Raw genomic sequence first — 20,104 nt, 5'->3', positions numbered from 1 at the left:
GGAGCACACGCATACTCGTCGACGTGCTGAAGGACCCGCGTACCTATCGGCATCGTAACTTTGTAGGAAGTGTGTTAGAAGGGATCAATGGTGCGAACGTTTAGTGGTAACCATACCATTTACCAGAGCTGCGGCAACACACACGAGCTGGAAACAGCTCGCTGCTGGGAGATATGCAGAGGCGCGTGATCGGGTGGTGCTGATCAATGAGAGAATGTGCAAGCTGAGGATCCATGGCTAGTTCTTCGACTTCAGCATAATGAACGTGCACAGCCCTCACTCCGGAAGCACTTATGATGATAAAGACGATTTTTACGCATAGCTCGAACACGACTAGGACAGCTGCTCAAGCTACGACGTAGATCTAAACGCTAAGGTTGGCCAGGAGGAGGAGTTCAGACTGACTACTTATTGGAAAGTTCAGCGCCCACCGGCTGACGAACGAAAACGGCATGCGACTAATTTGATTTCGCCGCCTCCAAGAATATGGCCATTCGTAGCACCTACTACCAACACAGCATTCCATATCGATACACCTGAAAATCACCACAGCAGACAGAATAACATATCGATCTCGTTCTGGCACCTCTCGATATTATCGACGTCAGGACCTAACGGGGCGCTAACATCGACTCTGACCACTGCACTATCTGTAGATGATTAAACTGCGCCTAAGACTATCCATCGTCAACAACGTACGGTACCCGACGGCCGCCCCAGTATGACATAGAGGCAGCTTAAGCAACCGGATGTCTGCATACACGCAACACCTCGAGGCTGGCATTACCGGAAGCTGGATGAAGGACTGTTGGAGAACAGTGAAGGCAGTCATCAACGATGCAGCTGAGAGCAACGTCGGGTACGTGGGACGGAGTCGACGGAACGATTGACTCGACGAAGAATGTAGGCAGATTCTAAAGGAGAACAATGCAGCGCGGGCGGTCATGCTGCAGCGAGGGACCCGGGAGAACGTGGAACGTTATAGACGAAAACAGCAACAGCAGACCCGCTTTTTTCGAAGAAAAAATGCCGCCTGGAGGCGACGGAGTGCGACGAGACGGAACAGCTGTGGTGGTCTCAAGAAACATGTAAGTTCTATCAGAAGCTCAACGCGAGCCAAGATGTGCAGGAATAAGGGATGGCAGCATCTTGACGGACGAGCGTGAGGTGATCGAAAAGTGGAAGCAGCACTTCGAAGAGCATATGAATGGCGCTGAGAGCACAGGTAATGAAGGACGTTGGAATCCAACCTCACGGAATTAGAGCAGGTCACGGTTTTAAAATTGAGTTAGGGGGATTCCCCAGTACCGGACACTTAAGCCTTTAAATTCATAATTTCTAAAAATATTGATTTTATGGGCTCGTGTTACTCATTTACGATAAATATTTATCATTTTTATAGTGTACAAAAATAAATTTGAAAATATTAAATATGAATTTTGACATTGCATTTTGATAATGAATTTCAGTAACAAATTGATTGATCATGAAAGGAGGACACCCAATACCGGGACACGATCTGGAAATGCCTCTAATTCTGTAATTTGAACATCATTGAATGTGTACACTATAGGAATAGTTTATAATTACCAATTCAATGTATTTGCTACATTTACAAGAATAATTGAGTTTTCCTTAGTTTGCAAGATGGCCTATCAAAAACCGGTATTAGGTGCTGTCCGGCACTGGGGATCTCCCCCTAAATGCCGCACCGTTTAATAAAAAAATGCGAAAGGTGATATTTTCTCTATATGGACGAACAATACTCGATTTCGTTATAATCGTATGTTTTATTTTTTTATTTACGTGAATCGTGATGTATCAGTTCCGACGAACATCAAAACTTATAACTACGAACATTTCTAATGTGATGATTATATATTAAGTGGCTCTCGAATCTTAATTGAACATTTACACTAATTTCGTACTGGTTCTGTGGACTGCTGTAAGCGATAGAGAATAATTTTCCAAAAATTAAATTTCGATTCCAATATTTTACTAAACGATTTAAAACCACTTGCATAATTTCTTTTATTTTGCTTTAAAAGTCATTAGTTTTCAAACGAAACACTAATTACGCGATGAGAAATGTTGCACATGAATGCTCGTTGCTCGTATTAGAGTGAACGAGAAACTAATATAACCAAATGCTTGAGCTTCCCAAGCGTTAAACTTATTTCGTTAGAAAAAAAAACCGATCGATTTTGTAAACACGATTTCCAAAAATATAAGGAAATATTTTATGTTATAAATACTGAAATAAAACTAGTAAAATAAAAAATCTAATCACATAAAACGTATCTTCCTCTTCTTCCTTAAGTTTGCTATTGCGTTTTTGCAAACACCGAGTAGTCTTTCGAATCATTCAGTCGCTTTCATTATATTTCAGCTTTGATCATTGGTTCTTCTATCGGAACTGCTGCTGCTTTCTCTTCAGTGGACTCTATTTTCGCGGTGTTGTTATCGTTTGAATTTGCTATCGCCAAGACAGCTTTGGCTTCTGCTGTGATAGATTTCGTTTGTTCGCTTACATCTGATTGTGATACTTCTGTGGTAGATACAAGCTCTTTGTCTGCAGTACCGGAATTAGTGTCTGGCAAGCAGTCTTGAACCCCATTATCCAGTTTTTGTTGCATATCACTTGTTTCTTTTGGGAATCATCGGCTGTTACCGGAACAGACACTAAGTCAGCATTATCAGAACACTGCACAGCTGAACTGATGAGTAAATCATCGCCAGGACTTATTTTATCTTCTGTGGTTGATTTCTCGTCTATGCTTTTGAGATCGTTTGCCGTAGGAACGGTTTTATCAGATGTCGAATTACAATTGCTACTTTCTTGTTTTTTATCCAATGATTCTTGTTCTTTGTCTAGTGATTCATCACGGATATCTTTACTTGCCATTTTGGTTTCAGTATCTAGTTCAGTACAGGAATCATTTAATTTATCTACTTCAGATGTTATACTTCCTGCAGTATTCGTAGGTTCAATTTCCTTAGTTTTAGTCTCAGTTCCTATGTTTGACGTTGGACTACATCTACCGTCTTGAAGTTTTTCGACATCTTCAATTAGTTTATAAAGTGACGAACCTGTTGATAGTTTTTCATCGACTTCAACATTATTACGCAGATCATTTTGAATATCCATGGGTTCTTGATCAGTTGTACCCGTAGAACTTTCACTAACAGCATCAGTAAGTTCTTTTTCGACTTTTATTGGAACGGATTGCGTTGCAGCAGAATCGATAACAGATGCACTAATGTCTCCATCCATATTATTTGAAGACTTCTCGGTGTCCATGGGCTCTTGAGATTGGCTGTCCATTGGCTCAGACATAGTACAGTCTGCAGCGATTTCGGGAGCACATATTTCCTTGAAAGTAACAGCTGTACCGTTTTCAATTTTCATGGCAACTTGTGATGTATCAGGACTGTCGACAGATGAGATCTTTTCTTTCTCACATTTAGTATCGTTTAGCAAATCATCCACAATTTGCTTAGTTTCATCAGCTTGAATTTAGTTTCAGGTTCTGCACAATTCGTAGTATCTGTTGTATCCATTTCTTCTGTTTCTTCTGTAATTTTATGGTCAATCGAATTGTTTTCGATTTTTATATCATTCTCTTGTACCATATTGGGAACGCTGTTAGGTGAGCGCTGATGTGTTTCTGTTTGTTTCAATGGTGCCGTTCTTGTAGAAATCGATAGGTCCATAATATCAGGATCAACGGCTGATCTGCCGCGAATAAAATGGAGGATACTCGGGAGACTTATCTAACGGCGAAGTTGGCTCTAACTTTACCGTCCAAGCGGCGGAACACTATTATTATACTCGTTCTCACTACGATGAAGATCATTCATCAGCACCGGATAAGGCGCCGAATAGCATCACTTATCATTTCAAGTTCTGATCTTTCGATAACCGGCTGATCTATAATCTGGCTAGGATCTGCTTTCAGTTGGTGCAGTACTGGAGAATTGTTACTGATCGGTTGCAAGCCAGAATAATCCAAGGGTTCGTTTTCATCCCACTCGGGCTCATCTTTAATTTTGACTGGCGCATTATCATACGATCCACGGAGGCTTACGTACTTGTTACTTTCGGGACTGTCAGCTTCAGAGGTCAGCTTTTTCCACCTCGATCGCCGGTTTTGGAACCATACTTGTACCTGTACAGAAAAAAGAGAAAAGTGATATGATTTCAAATCAGTTTGGTGTATCATTATGGCGCGAAATAAAAACTACTATTACGCGTTGCAAGAAAAATTTTGATTCCTGGAAAATCGAACGACTTCGACTGGTAAATTTTCCAGGCTTCCAATCAAAGTCAGCGATGCGCGTCGTTAGGTGCCGGTTTGGAATGGTTTGACGTTTCCCAATTTTCTCAATATAAGATATGTTCATATCTTCTTCTACTATTCATAGTTCTTTTGATACAAAAAGGTACTATTCGGGCCAAAAAATAATTACATATTTCATGTCCTTTCAACTACAGCGCTCCGATGTATGATGATACACTTTATATACTGGCAAACTAGCTACGAAAGGTGGCACGGTTGTTTAACTACTTTTACAGATCTCTGCCTATGGCATTACATCCCTTCATAATTATATTGATAGCCACCATGGTCGTCCGTTGCTTTCATTTCATAGAGTTTTTGGAAGGTAAAAGGCTTCTACTGTCGTGTTCAAATTAATAAGTCGAAATCCCATAAACCAGAGTCTATGAATGTCCATTCATAGACTCTGCCATAAACTACTAGCCGTCACGGATCTTTTTTTCCCGAAACCATATGCGTTCCAGCTGATAAGCATTAAAAATCACTGAAAACGAAAATTGAATGAAATGATTTTTTTTACCAAGAACATGATCAATCTCAGGTGTGACATGTAGATGCGTAGTGTTGGGATGATATTTTAATGAACCAGAATTCAACGCACACTGTGTTACTTTTGTTCTGTGCGGAGATAGCTCGCTGCGCGTTATTTCCGCGAGCCTATCCAAATTTTTAAATTTCCCCGCAATATCTTTACGAAATTGAAACATCCTGCGCGTATCTGCTTAAAAAAATACGGTTAAAAAATCGTTGTCTGCAAGAAATTTTCAAAATTTCATCGCCTCTGCCTGGGTAGAGGAGAATTGCAAACGAATAACAAAATTTACCTTTAAAATAGAATGTTTGAATGTCAAAATTTGTTATTTGTTGTTTGAAATAGGAGTTAAAATAACTAAGTTTGTATGGCACAAAAACTCAATAATATCATATTTTGCCATTGCCATTATAATGAGATAATAATAACACAAATATTATAGTAGGCCACAGTAAATAACACAATATGTTATTATTTAGATATTAAAAACAAAATAAGCTATTAACGAGTAGATCAAAATAATGGTAAATGTAGTTCTTTGATTCGAATATCTAAATTAAGCATGATTGAAAAATAAACGTTTTGCCTTACCGCAAAAAAAATTTGCTTCTTATAGGTATTTTGAATGAATATCATACGAATAGTAGAATGAGCTATCATGGCCAAACATTTTTTTTAGTATTTTAGCACGAACAACACATTTTCAACACATTTTACTATGATGGTATATTTTGTTATTGATTAGATATTACATGACTTTCAAGCATAACAGACCAATGATAAATAGAGCTATGATTGTATGTTTTGCTATTGAGGAGATATTCGATGTCATATCCCAAGTAACAATTTTAGTTTTACGATTTACTTCTGGGGTGCTATAAATAAACGCCTATAAAACCGCGGTCAAAGTACTTTTGCCTTTATCGCATACCCCAAAACCTCTTGTAGACTAGAACGTGACTAGAAGAGAAGCTATGAAGTGTATAGTTATGTCATACAAATAAAGCACTCGGACAGGGGAGCCATTTTTCCAGAAATAAAAGGACATTTAAAATGCTTTAAATTCCTAATGAACGTAAATTTAAATAAATGAATGTAATGTTTTCTTTAATGTTTTATATATTTTTGTGGATTTTATATCTTTACAGGTAAATTCAATGCTTATTCGTCAAGGACAAAATTCATTTGAAGATTTCCTTCTTACTGTCAACTTAACGCATATTATGCTTATTCTTCTTTTCTTGGCATTACGTCCTCACAGTGACAGAGCCACAGAGCCTGCTTTTCAGCATAGTATTCAATGTGCGCTTCCACAGTTATTAACTGAGAGCTTTCTTTGCCAATGTTACCATTTTCGCATTCGTATATCGTGTGGCAGGTACAAAGATACTCTATGCCCAGGGAAGTCTCTGTTTTAAACTAAAGACCATCGAGACCATCTAGAGCAATGATTCCCAAAGTGGGCGTATTCGCCCCCTGGGAGCGGTTTTCAGGGGGGTAAAAATTTGTAAAATGGAATTCGGGAAGCGAAAAAACTAAAAGGGGGCGAAAATGTGAGAAAAGAACGATTCATAAAATTTGGAGAATTCAATAGAGCATACTCTAATAATCTGAAGACAAGTTGATTACACATTAAACTTATTCTCTCTATTTGTTGGTGCTTCTTAAAATACCCATTTAATAATCACGATAAACAAAACTTGGACAAACAATGTCAATTTGATGACCATTCAGTTTTTTAAGTTATAGTAAATTGGCAACTGAAATTGTCTCAAAGGATAACGTATTCAAATCGACGTTGCACCAGTATCCGCTTATGCCGCATATTTCCACTCACTAGTGTTAAAAACCAACATTTTTCGCACGGATATACCGTGACCTGCTCTAATTCCGTGTGTTGCCTAATACAGTGTATTTGGGAATTATGTAGATTTCTAGCATATTATATTATTTATTTTTCTAAATTATTGTAACAAACCTTAGCACAATAAGTAGTATTTAGAAAGCCACGTCAAACTTGAACTAAAGTTGCACACACAAACAAACAAAAATAATGTTAGAATGTAATCGCCTGGTGTAAACACACGGTATTAGGGCACGGTTGCTTATGTGTTCCAAATGGTGGTAAGTCATTTGGCATAAAGCCGTTTGGCATAAAGTCGTTTGGCATAATGGTCATTTGGCATAAAGTCGTTTGGCGACCATTATCGTTTGGCATAATTAGTCTGAAACTAAGAATTTCTCAATTTTTCTTTTTTACGTTTCTATTGAATCATTCTAGAGACATCAGCCTTGTTTTGGAGTCGATTGATACAAAATGACACTCTATTCAACAATCATTCGCTCTTGAATAAATTTAAGCATATTAGGAAATACAAGTAATAGTATTTCATTTTTTATCCAGAAATTACCCTTCTTTCAAATATTGATTCTTCTTTTGAGTTTCGCTATTGGAACAGTTTTTTGCATTGAAGATTTTTATATATTTAGCACAAAATTTACCCTTCTTTTTATTGTTATTTTTTTTTTCTAGATATGATGTAACCATAATTATAGGTATGAAAACTGTTGATTTAAAATTTCAATAAATTTCTCCTTCTTTTATGCATAGGCTGTTCTTTGGAGCTACATTTTTTTTAGTATTTTTGTTTCCAACTGACTAAAAGGCGGCAATCGATAACACTGATCTGCTCAAATTATCAGCGAATAGAGAAATCGATTACTGCAGTTACTTCGAAGGGTTGTGCTACTTTTTCCAGAATGTCGGTTCCCCGAATGTCGCTTCCCCGAATATCCCCGGCTAGCCCACTTCCCCGAAAAGTTTTAGCACTCATAAATGTCGTAACTTTATACATTTCAGAATGGTGAACGAACGGACCATCTAATATGCACTCTTTTTTATTTAATTGGCGGTTCTTTCGAGTTTTACCGTCCTCAGCATTTTTGTCAACATGTGTATAGTCGAGAATGACAGAATACTTCCTTCTTTTGACTGTTTATTGTTTTTTCTCGGCACCACTTGTCGGGGAAAAGTAGCACAATCACTTCGATGATTATGAACGCACTTTTTTATGTCTTTTCGTTTTATTATGCCGCAAAATTTTTTGCCATCCATTTTTCTATTGATTTAATTATAAATTTTGCCTTCTTTTAAAAATAGGCTGTTTTTTATATTTATACTGTTTTAAATTTTATTGTTTAGTAATGCTAAATGTTAACCATTTTTGGAAAATCTCTGAACGAACACACGCTTGTTTAGAACCTACCAATTTTTTTGCTATGGGCTCGATGTTGTTGATCTCGGTAAAAGCTTAAAAAAGCCGATATTTATTTTAAGTCAATCAAGCCATTATGCCAAATGACCATTATGCCAAACGACTTTATGCCAAACGGCTTTATGCCAAACGACCTTATGCCAAACGACTTTATGTCAAACGGGGTACAGTCGTTCCAAATACCGTGTTTCAGTTATAATTCCAAAATAGCGAAGTGAAATATATATTTTATTTCTCGAATCAATCATGCAAACCTCAATAGGGTAACGGTCGTATTTTGGACCCCCTAAGGAAGTGATTTTAGTTTTGTGTCCCAAATAATCAATTGCACAGCGTACCCAAGTCAAAGAACATGTCAAAATGTAGAGAAAAACTACCTCTACGAGATAAAAATGCGAAAACGGTCATGTAGGATCCAGAAAAGTCGAAAATAATTGAATTGTGATGCGTTGTTTTTCATTATTTTGGACACACCAATACATTTTGGACCCTCATGGCATATATTTTGGACCCCCGGCAGTTTTTTATCGTTTGGCGACAAAGTCCATGACACTGGATGTATAATATGCTTGCCCATAGTCTAATCAATCGATCGACAATGGAAAACCGAACAAATTCTACGCTTTTTGTCCAGAAATTCGAAAAAAGTTTTTGTTTACATTTGAAAGATTTCTGACGGCTTCTATTTATGTGTGTAACGTGTTGTAACGGTTGCATGGATGCACCGATTAAATTAAATCAATTTCAGATAAAATAAACACATTTTCTTTGTACAAACGGTTGATGCAAGTGCGCAATAGTCCTATCTTTCCAAATGGCATGCCTATTTAGTTGGTCTTTCGATTTAAACTGGGAAATTTGCAGGAAAATGGCCAAGGGGGTCCAAAATATATTGGTTACCCTACGTTGTTTGATATAAAAGTTTTATTTTTGATGCGCTTCGTTCGTTCAATTGAGAGATGTTTCAAAATGTGACCCGGCAGTAGGGGTCAGATGCACGGTATTTGAAACACTGGTATGTTTCACACCATCAACTGTAACTATGGTTAAAATTTTCAAAATGGTTCAAATCATATTTTTAATGCAAAGTATATAAAACGGTCTACTATATAAAACATGAAAGACTTGAAAATAATCATACGTTACTTTTATCTGATCGATTGAAACTTGAGTTTTTTAACCTCACGGTAATAGAGCATGTCACGGTATTCTAGCAATATTAACAGCTATCAAATGGAGTCTTCTGACATTATTTTCGTTTGATAAAATAATAATATTCTTTATATTGAAAACAGTAGACCTCGTGAGCGGTTATTGGATCACTAACTAGGTATTACTGTACGTTTCAATAACCGCTTATACAAAAAACTTTTTTTTTTTGAAGAAATGCCGATTTTAGTACAGCCTTTTTTATTGCAGTAGTTGCTATTGTTTGACCATAAAAAATATCAGTATAAATGACGAAATTCGAAATACTGCGTTTTAGTAAGTTCGTCACGAAATCAAGCATACTTAAATGCAGTAACAAATGCAATTATATATTTTTTATGAATGTTTCTCAAATTCTTATGATTTTGCCGCTGATTACATATACTTGGAGCTACATTGTGACATAAAAATAGTATTGATCGACACAATAGTTATGTTATAATAAGCATTTCAACACGTAACTTCCCTTAAATGAGCGGAATCTGGTGCACTAATGGTATTTGTAGCAACATACTAGTGGTCCCGGTAAACTTTGTCTTGCCATCAAGTACGCTGTGAAAAAACCATTTGAATTGCCCTTGCAAAATGACAGTTCCTTCATTCTCGTTTTCCCCGACTTTCGTGGTAAATATCTTAAATATCCTGGTATTTTTATACACACATACACGCCGGATCCCATAGGCCAGGGGAAGTGGTTCACCTAAAGTGAATTTATGTCAGAGAAAAAGTAGATTTTGTATGAGAATTGACAGAAAAATGAATGACAAGTTCATCCACTTCTCCTGGCCTATGACGAACAAAGCGGAGTAAGAATCAGCCAAATCCGTTGACCCGTTCGTAAGTCATTTCGTGACATACAAACACCATTCAATTTTTATTTATCTAGAAAAATAACATTAATAAACACTTTTCTAAACAAAATTATTAGATTTTTTTTAAAACTTAGTTCACAAATCTAAAAGAAATATGATGTTTTATTTGTAAAGAAACTTTAGAATTGGACTGAATATAACTATTAGGGAGTCGGATCTTATTCTTGGCACTTTTGATTCACTTCGGCAGTGGGTTTTTTTGAAAGCTACAGAGCTTATATTTGGCCTCAATATGTGTCGTACTAATACACTTGTCTCTGCAAAGTTTCAGACAATTTGGCCGAAAAAAAACCCATGCCAAAGTGAATCATGGAAGTGCTCAAGTGGTTCTGCACCCTACTGACATCCGGGTCATCACTGACAAAATTTATAACACAACTAGTTTTTTTTTGTTAAAATCATTTTAACCACTACTTATAGTTCAAACTATTTAGTGAACCAATTTTAGAAATATCGGATTAGATCTCCAGAGCTTAAGGTGAAGATGAATCGAAGCCAAAGTTGGAATTTTCCAGAGCACGGATCTGGAGAACCGAACATCCGTTCAAGCTGAAAACTTAATCGATTGGTCGCTAGCTGGTGACCAACCGATTAGGTTTTCAGCTCAAACGGATGTTTGGTTCTCCGTGCTCTTCAAAATTTGAACTTTGGCTTCGATTCACCTTCACCTTAAGGTGAAACATCTCGGAATCCAAAGATGGCCGGCAAAATGGCCGACTTGTGCCCTTGCTCACGTTTCCAATGGTACTAAACTGGAGGAATAACTGGCAAACGTTTCTGATCCTCTTATTTTAAGCTTTCTGCTAGTGCACAAAGCCAAAATAAAAAGTACACTGGTGTTGGATGCTTTCTTCGCGAGATATGTGCCAATTTTGAAATTTTCACCAAGGTTCTTCGAGAATTTCGTCTCACATGTCTCGAGGATAAACTTCAAGAAATCTTCTAGTGATTTGTTCAGATATGTTTTTTTTTTCTGTTCAAAACATAAACCACTGCGACCAATATTTGATCTATTGTAGTATATTTCGTGTCCTTTGTTTAGTGCATGTCGTATTACTTTGTCACTATCGAGAAAAGATAAAGTATTCGTCTAGATATGTCTATCTGGAATACTAAGAGATTCTACACCAATCCTCTCAGAAATCCATCCAACGAATGATTATCTTGGGGATGGGATTCGATCCCAGGTTCTCGAAGAGGCGTGTGTTCTGACCACTACACCACCTCCGTCCCCAGTTCCAATGAAACTACCTCCAGTAATATCCTCAGGAATTACCCCGATTTTTTACGAAGACTATATTAGGAGTTCCTCCAGATAGTTTTTCACTGTTCCATCAACCAAAATCTCCAGTTGTTACTCCAGTTCTAAACGTAAATCTTGGAGGATATACTAAGGAATTCGATGGAAGAATCACCGGAAGATTTTGGACTTCCTTGAACATCTAAGTCCGAAAAAGACATGGATTTGCGAAAAACAGACGTGTTAATAGTTAATACTCGGATTCAGTTAGGCTCTCTATTCCGCAGAATCATAAGGTGTTCTGTAGGTTAGTTGGTTAAAGCGCCAATCTAGCGTACGCGGAGTCGTGAGTTCCAGTCTCACTAGAACGCGTATTTTTTCGCAAATTCATGTCTCAATTTGTCAAACAAACACACTGTTACAAGTTCCCAAAAGTATATTCTTGAGATTTTCGCAAAAAAAATTCTTGGAATAATCCGTTAGTAAAATTCTTTGAGGAATGGAACGGGAAATAATCTCTTAATGAACTGCTGGAGCTATTTTGAGGGGCCCGGATAGCCATAGCGGTAAACGCGCGGCTATTCAGCAAGACCAAGCTGAGGGTCGTGGGTTCGAATTTCACCGGTCGAGGATCTTTTCGGGTTGGAAATTTTCTCGACTTCCCAGGGCATAGAGTATCATCGTACCTGCCACACAAAATACACATGCAAAAAATAGTCATTGGCATAGTAAGCTCTCAGTTAATAACTGTGGAAGTGCTCATAAGAACACTTATCTGAGAAGCAGGCTCTGTCCCAGTGGGGACGTAACGCCAGAAAGAAGAAGTGAAGCTATTTTGGGAAAGAACCTAAATTCTCACGAAATTCCTAGAGACAGTCATGAAAAAATACATACAGTTATCCGACCAGTAGTACTCTCGCAATATAATGGGGGATTATGAAAAAGACAAATGTCTGGACTGACTCTATGAAGAAGAATCAAACTCTTATCTAGTTCCTATTAGTTACGTTTTGTTTTTCTGTTTCCTGTTTGGTTATTCGAACCTAGTCTTAAACTTAAGCAAGCTTTCGTTACAGTTGGAAAATTCACATAAGAAAATCGTTAGGAATTTAAGGTGAAGATAAATCGAAGCCAAACCTCAAATCTTCAAGAGCACGGATCTGGAGAACCAAACATTCGTTTAAGCTGAAAACTTAATCGATTGGTCACTCGCTGGTGGTGACCAATCGATTAGGTTTTTAGCTCAAACGGGTGTTCGGTTCTCCAGATTCGTGCTCTTGAAAATTTGAGGTTTGGCTTCGATTTATCTTCACCTTAAGCAAAAGAATGGCAGTCTACTTGTTTATCCAAATAGTTTTTGAATCTTTCTTAGTCTTCTTGTTTCTCGTGATGTCAACAAAATCCCATTCTGAATGCTCTAATGCTTTGTTTTAGTAATTTTATTTGCATAAATATTGTCCAATATTCCGGATTTATGAAAACACCTTGAATCTTCCAAACCTTATGAAGCAATTTTTCGTAAAAGTTTAACTTCAAATATGTTTGCCAAGATTTGTGGAGGCCCCTGAAATGTGAGGGCACGGAGGCTAATTCCAACTTATCATAATACTATCCAAAGAACATTGTTATAAACATCTACCACATCTATTATAAATTATACTAACCTGTTGTTCACTGAGCTTCAGCTCAGAAGCCAGTTGACACCGCTCGAGGAAGTTGAGGTACTTTTTTTCCGTGAATTCTTTTTCCAGTAGTTCAAGCTGCTCGGTTGTAAAATTAGTACGTTTTTGACGCATTTTTTCTGGCCTGTTAGACTTGTCTACAATGACTACGTCGGCATCTAAAACAGTAAAAAATGATTTGGTACAACATGTAATAGTATGTAGATTAATAGACACTTACCCGCATCTTCCTTCTTTATTTCTTCGCCTTCTTCTTTCTTTATCTCCACACTTTCTACTGAGGTTTTTGCATTTGATTTATCAATCGATTTACGAAAACTAGGAATGATATTACCAGCAGCCCCAGTAGCCCATCTTGATTGAGTCCATGGCGATGCGAGGCCGGCTTCTATTCGTTTGTCCTTTGCCCTTCTGTTCTGGAACCACACTTTAACCTAGAGATGTGAGAAAAACGTTATTACTGAAACCTAGTAGATAAACCACTGTTCGTACCTGTCTTTCAGTCAGCTCAAGACCTTCTGCTATTGCGACACGTTGTTTGAAGTTGACAAACTGTTGCTCTGCAAAATGTTTCTCTAGTTCTAGTAACTGATGACGATTGTAAGGAGTTCGCTTTCGGCGAAACCTGGCCCGTTGTGCCATAAGCTGTTCCATAGACAACTTTTGTTTCTCGTTAGGTTCCTTCTTGATCTGACACGGGAATTCCTCATTGGGTTCGGATTTGATCTCTCCGGTCATATCATCGTTTGGTTCAGACTTGATCTCACACGGCAACTCTCCGTTGGGTTCGGATTTGATCTCACTGACATAGGGGACATCATTGACATTTTTAATGTCTATAGATTCTGGTTTAATGTCTAAGCCGCTGTCCAGCTCATCGGATAGCTCAGTTTTAATTTTTTTGCTCATAGTTTCAAAATCTTCCTCCATTTTTGTTTCAGCTGGTTCGATTTCCTGTTTAATGTCATCTGTTCCTAAAAATAAAACTTATTAGTTGACGGTTTGATACTATGAATGAACGATAACTATTCATGATTGAGAAACGAAAAACAATAAACTATTGAAAACCTAGGATTCGTAAGTTTGGCACAGTATTAACGAAACTTACACGATATTTTACTATCCATGCTCGTAACGATTCCCAAGAAAAGGATTTCTTGAAGAGTCTTGAAGACTTGCAGCTAAAAATAGACTCGTATATTTTGCTTTACAGACATTATTGTGAATAGAATAAAGTGGATAACATCAAAATTATCACACAATTGAAATGCTTCTCTATTCTGAAATGTTTTTAATATGTTATGACGTTCACTTTAACGTATTTTTTCGGATGTGATATTGCATTGAAATGATACGATTAAGGAAACTAATTGCTTTATTTATTCGAATTATTTGTAGCTCCAATACTAATGTTTAGAGCTTTTTTATTCAATTGCTACCTATCGTCAACTACTTTACGTAAGAGTCAAACAGTCGATTAAAATTATAAGTCGCGCGCACAAATGTTAGCTACCATATTAAAATCAGACACACAATAAAGTCTACCATACATATTCTCATTTTTGCATGTTATGAAAGAATGTAGTTTTGGTTCTCACGAAAAGTCCAAAAAGTGTATATTATTGTTTATATTTATTATGTACATTACCTTTATGAAGAATAAAAACTTAAAGAAGAAATCCTTTACGATGATTTGTTTCAAGATGGGAGAGGTGTGATAATCGATAACCTGTTCCCATAAATAATTGCGACATTTTGCTAGCCTCTTCATTCATATAATCTTTCTTTTACCATGCGGTATTTCTCTTCCAAATTACTTTCAAAGTAGCCCAGGTACGCAACCCAGGTCGGCGCCGGGCCCGTCTTCGTCGGGGCACTTTATCTACAATTAGAAAACCGAGTGTACGATGCCGAAACATCGCGAAAAAAAGTACGCATCAGCAATGGGTTAAGAACTGTTAGGCAGTAGTATGGGCCACAATTTAACAAAAAAAAAGACAAATCACTGCAATAATAGATAGAACACAAAATGATGATTCATGCGATGAACCCATCTTTAAATTCTACAAATACGAAAATAATCAAAAAGGAATAACGCCCCATGAACAAAAATGCAACTAAATCAGTGAAAGAAGCTAAAAGAAATTGGTGCAAACAATAATGGAAATTAAAGTAAGCGAAACAATATATATGGTAGCTTATGTAGAATGTTTAGTGTGGAGTGATCTCAGAGTCCGAATGGAATAGGCTACGTAATTTATGGGCAATCCCTATGTCTAAAGCACTCACGACAGGGTTGCCACCGTATTTCAACTTACTTTTCTCCTGATATACCTAATTATCAATAATTTTCCCGGATTTTGGATGAAATAATAATTGAAGTCATTCAATATTACGAAATCTTACCTTTGATATTAGTGTAATAAAAAAATAATAAAGCAAGGTGTAGTATTTTAAATGATTAGTTTTTTGGTTTACAAACTGAAAAATCATAAATTTTATACAATCTCAGTGTCTAATTGAATTAAAGAGGTTCCAAAGAATGAGAGCAATTCAAGAGAAAAGCATGAGTCGATATCGAGTTAAAAATCCTTTTCAACCTTTCGGTTGTCACGCGAATTTTTGTAACGCGAGTAGTCGCGCGTTGTACTTTGTACAACACCCTTGGTTTTGCGAATATCCCAGGAGTCTGACCACATTCAAAGATGACATCTTCAACAAAATTGTTCAGTAGCTCAAGGGCTATCATTATTTTAGGCAAGAGATTCGGGAGTTTGCCACAAGGCGCGCTAGTGTGCATGAAAATTTTGTGTTGCAGATCTCAGGATCCTGACCACTTAGAAAGATGGCGTCTTCGGCAAAGCTGTTCGGTAATTCAAGGACTATCATTGTTCGAGCTAGTTGATTTAAAATTTTGCCATCAGGCGGCGCTAGTGAACATAAAACATTTGTTTTGCAGGTGCCTGATTACTTGGAAAGACGGCGTCTTCGGCAGAGTTGTTCAGTAGCCGAAATGCTTTCTTTGCTTAATCCTTGAAGTTTGAGATTTAATAAAATAATGATAGTCTCTCCCTGAACTTCTGAATAACGTTGCCAAAGATGCCATCTGTCTAAAAAGTCAGGATCCTGCAGTATCTGCAAAACAAAAGTTCCATACTATCTAGCGCCGCCTGTTGGCAAAATATCGTATTTATATTATAAATAAATATTATATTTATATTATATTTCTCCGAATAAATAATGATAGCCCTTGAGCTACTGAACTACTTTGCCGAAGACGCTATCTTTCTAATACTGAAGACCCCGAGTTTCCAAATTATCTGGATTTGAGATATACCGATTTCAAACTGTAGTCTACTCGAACCGTATATAGAGCATTCATTATTTTGCGAATTCTATGTACATTTGTTAATTTTACCGCATTATAAAGGGCTATATTGTAAATAAAAACTGTCGAGTATTGTTCTTCAGAAGATTCTTGAGGAATACATTTTGGTTTGGCGTCGATAGATATCTTTGTTGCAAAATGATAGCATATAAATCACAACTATCTTAAATTATGGAGTGTTTACTGCATAAAACAATTTCGAAGTGACTTATCACAGCTACTGTACGGCTAATATAGGGCATGCCAGCTCCATTAAAGCACTACACTAGCACGCAGGGCGAATTAAAGTGCTATTTGGTCACTTGCAGCATATTCCATCGGAGAAAAAAAAAATGAATTTAGGAAAGGTTGACTTATTTTGCCCCTTTTTTTCAAGAAATCGTTCTAGATACTGCTCCATAAAAGGAAAACTTTTCCTTATGTGAACCATCCCGCCCATCTTTACCCTATACCCGAGAAACTACTGTATTTCATCCAAAGGTGTATCTTTTACCTGGGCTTATGAAACACCCCCTAGATAAAGGCTAAAGTTGAAAAAAAAAATCAGACCGCAAGAAACAATCTTCACTCTAGAAGCACGCAATATGATCGCAGAATACTTTTTCGGCGATTCTTCAATTTATTTCGCCAGCGAAACAATCAAAAACTTGTCTTTTTTACAAATGTCCAAAGCAACTTGTTGAGACAACGGAACAGAAGCGTTGGGAACACTGCCTCAGCGCACAGATTCACCATCGCTTTCCAGCTGGGCTCATCGGTGACAGCTACATGCTGCCACACGATAGACGTCAGAAGCATAAACCGGATACCGCAAATCATAGTTGTCATGCTCTATTGTACTGTGCCTCTTATCATTCATTCGAGTGTATACTTTTAACACGTTAAGTCGAGTCCTTTTATTAAAATTGTTTGTTCGCTTACGAACGCGTTTTTATCTAATTGATATGATTCACCATATCACGGCCACCTCCCACTAACGCGTCGTAACAGTGGCGACGAGGTTTATCAGTTCGGTTGTACAAACGCTCCATCATACGACCGACACTGCAGATCCTACGCGGGAGGGAAGATGGACGAAAATGCGCAATCGTCATTCGCACTGCAAAATCCCACAGGAGTCGCACATCACGGATGTCCTCCTTCAGCAGATTTGCTTGGAATGATGGTCATTCGTTCCCATCACGCAGCGCCATTACCGAATCTCGCAACCCAGTGGGAGTCCGAACGCACAGTCAGCGTCCTCCCACGATAGTCTGGTTCGATTCGCAAGATGGCCATTCCCTTTCTACATCCATATCATCAATCAACAAGATGGCCCATCTTTCATCGATTTCACCATCTACATCGTTTGGACCTCGCAATCCCAGCATGTCAGGAGACGGACATCAGCTAAGCAATTCCTCCACTAGCAACATGATTCGGTCCACAAGCGAAGTGCTCGTTTTTCCACCATGTCCACCACTATCACCGTTCGGATCACGCAACCCGACAGAAACCAGACGTCAACTTGCCAGCGTCATTTCTGCATGAGCTCGGTTTCGATCCGAAAGAACCAAGGCGTCATCGGATGCATCCTGTTTGGTCAGCAGCAACAGGCAGTTCGACAACTGCCTCAAACAGTCGGCATCCTGCGCTGCATCGTTTCTTTCGCGGATAGTTTTCAATGATGGAACAACAACGAGGCTCTCGTCATTACCACTCAATCAAGGACTTCTTTGTAGCTTCGAAGAATTACACCTTGATTCCATACGTTCCACATCTTACAGGGGGAGATGTTGTGAACGAACGGATTAGCAGGTGCATTGTGTCCCAATTTCCCCACCTGCTGTCCAGCTCGTCTCTATCATGAGTGATAGACGACAGACGCCAATAAACAATACAGCAGAACGCCATCGACTGCAACAGCAGCAAGATGCTGCCCGCGCGCGCTCTCCGCAGTACATTTTAATATGGTGTAGTATTGTGTAATTATGTAAATAGTCCTGTAAATAAAATGTGCATGTTTTTATATCCGTTTACGTCCGCGTGTGAATGTTTTACTCGGCCACATATCCTGTTTTCCCCGGACGTAACACAACTAAAGCCAAACTGACTCAAATGAATAGCCAGAATACACCGAGCGTGTGCAAGAAGAGATCAAGCAAATAAAATGAACGAGTGCTCTTCATCGATCCTCACTATTATAAACAAAGTGAGACGATCCAAGTTTGATAGAACCAAAGAAAACACTCCCTTAGGGGAGAGGCAGCTCTTTTAGTTGAGCGTTGAGATAATGTATTTCTTTGTTTTGTTGTTCTACTACTGCTTCACTTGCCCTATTTCACATGAGAACACTTGGCAGCGATGCTAGATATAGAAGTCCACCTGTAGGGTCAATAGGGGCAGTATGGTCCACCTAAGCAAAAGTTCTTGAAAAGCATAGAAACAAAAACAATTTAATCGATTCATAAGCTTAATTTGTAGTTTGAAGTATTTCCTTTCATACCACAATTGTATTTTGGTAAAAAAAAATACTTAGAATTTTGTTGGGAACATTTTTGAAAAACACTGTTTTGTGTGTGACTCTACACTATACGGGGCGAAATGGTCCCCCCTACGGGGCAATATGAGCCATCATACTAAGTCCTATTATTTTAAATGGAAAACCGTTCGTAAGGCTTACTTTAGAAGAAAGGCAGTATATATGATAGAGTTAAGTACAAAAACTGGGTTAAAGTCTGTTTTGAATCATGAAAAGGTATGTTTTGCTGACCGTTCAAAAAATCATGGTTCTAAGAGCTTCAGTTTTCAAACATTATCGTTCAAATAAGTTGAACCAGTTAAAAATTCTAGTTTTAATTGAAATCACGTGCAACGACAATATTGCAATGAAACTGCAAAACTGACATGCCATTTTTGATTATCTATTTTTGTGATAAGATAGCTTTGACCGGCTATGACCATATTGCCCCGTTCCTAGATGTTTCATATAAATTATGTTTTATTGAAAATTTATTTTAGAATCTATACAATTTCGTGTGCATAATGCCATTAAATAATGGAAGAACGAACTGCTGTGAAAAAAAATAGAAAACAATAAACAAAACTTTATGCAAAGCTTATTTTTACATCCAAAATCTTATAAGATTTTCGTAGTAGCATCAACGGTTCAGATTTTTATCGATATATGAAGGCCAAAATCATATTTTCGCGTGATTTTCACGGTGGTGGCTAATTGAAGCATACTTTATGAGGTCCTAAGGTTATCGAGGTCAAAAACTGTTTTTTAAGCTCAAATGGAAGGTGGCCCATTTCACCCCGTATGACCATACTGCCCCGCCTTCCCCTATCTTATACCTGAACCTTATTAAAAAGATGATCAATGAGGAGATATCGAACATTATAAATCCCTTATTCCAGAGCAAGTTTGGCATAATCGGCTACAGTTGATGAATCGTTCATGTTCCGATGACCTTCATCATATCGATTTGCATCGATGGATCCTTATGGGTGTGCATTGAAAGAATTTTTAATGCAATAAAGTCCTAGAGTGTCTGTAGGGTAAAAGCACCGGTTTTGGCCAGCAC

At 37.7% G+C, this 20,104-nt stretch overlaps 1 protein-coding gene across 1 annotated transcript; it reads right to left on the bottom strand.

Moving 5' to 3' along the window:
* Nucleotides 1–3,857: 3,857 nt before the first annotated feature.
* LOC110681148 (homeobox protein Hox-D10-like) lies at nt 3,858–17,380 on the bottom strand. Its single transcript, XM_021856916.1, has 5 exons — nt 17,032–17,380; nt 13,643–14,124; nt 13,371–13,584; nt 13,133–13,308; nt 3,858–4,169 (listed from the first exon to the last, which is right to left on the bottom strand). The coding sequence occupies exons 2-5, from the start codon at nt 14,078–14,080 to the stop codon at nt 3,861–3,863; spliced, it is 1,137 nt and encodes a 378-aa protein (XP_021712608.1). The 5' UTR covers nt 14,081–14,124; nt 17,032–17,380; the 3' UTR covers nt 3,858–3,860.
* Between the last annotated feature and the right edge of the window lie 2,724 nt (nt 17,381–20,104).

The sequence above is a fragment of the Aedes aegypti genome, unplaced genomic scaffold, assembly GCF_002204515.2.
Source record: "Aedes aegypti strain LVP_AGWG unplaced genomic scaffold, AaegL5.0 Primary Assembly AGWG_AaegL5_hic_scaff_470_PBJ_arrow, whole genome shotgun sequence".
In the NCBI taxonomy this organism is placed as follows: domain Eukaryota; kingdom Metazoa; phylum Arthropoda; class Insecta; order Diptera; family Culicidae; genus Aedes; species Aedes aegypti.
The sequence above is the reverse complement of the archived record's forward strand: the minus strand, read 5'-3'. Positions and strand labels throughout refer to the sequence as shown.

Excerpts from the sequence above, each read along its gene's own strand:
- LOC110681148 (XM_021856916.1), bottom strand. The coding sequence starts at position 14,080 with ATGGAGGAAGATTTTGAAACTATGAGCAAAAAAATTAAAACTGAGCTA. Across the intron at positions 13,585-13,642 it reads TTGAGCTGACTGAAAGACAG|GTTAAAGTGTGGTTCCAGAA; the intron begins GTACGAACAGTG and ends TCACATCTCTAG. Across the intron at positions 13,309-13,370 it reads AATAAAGAAGGAAGATGCGG|ATGCCGACGTAGTCATTGTA; the intron begins GTAAGTGTCTAT and ends TTACTGTTTTAG.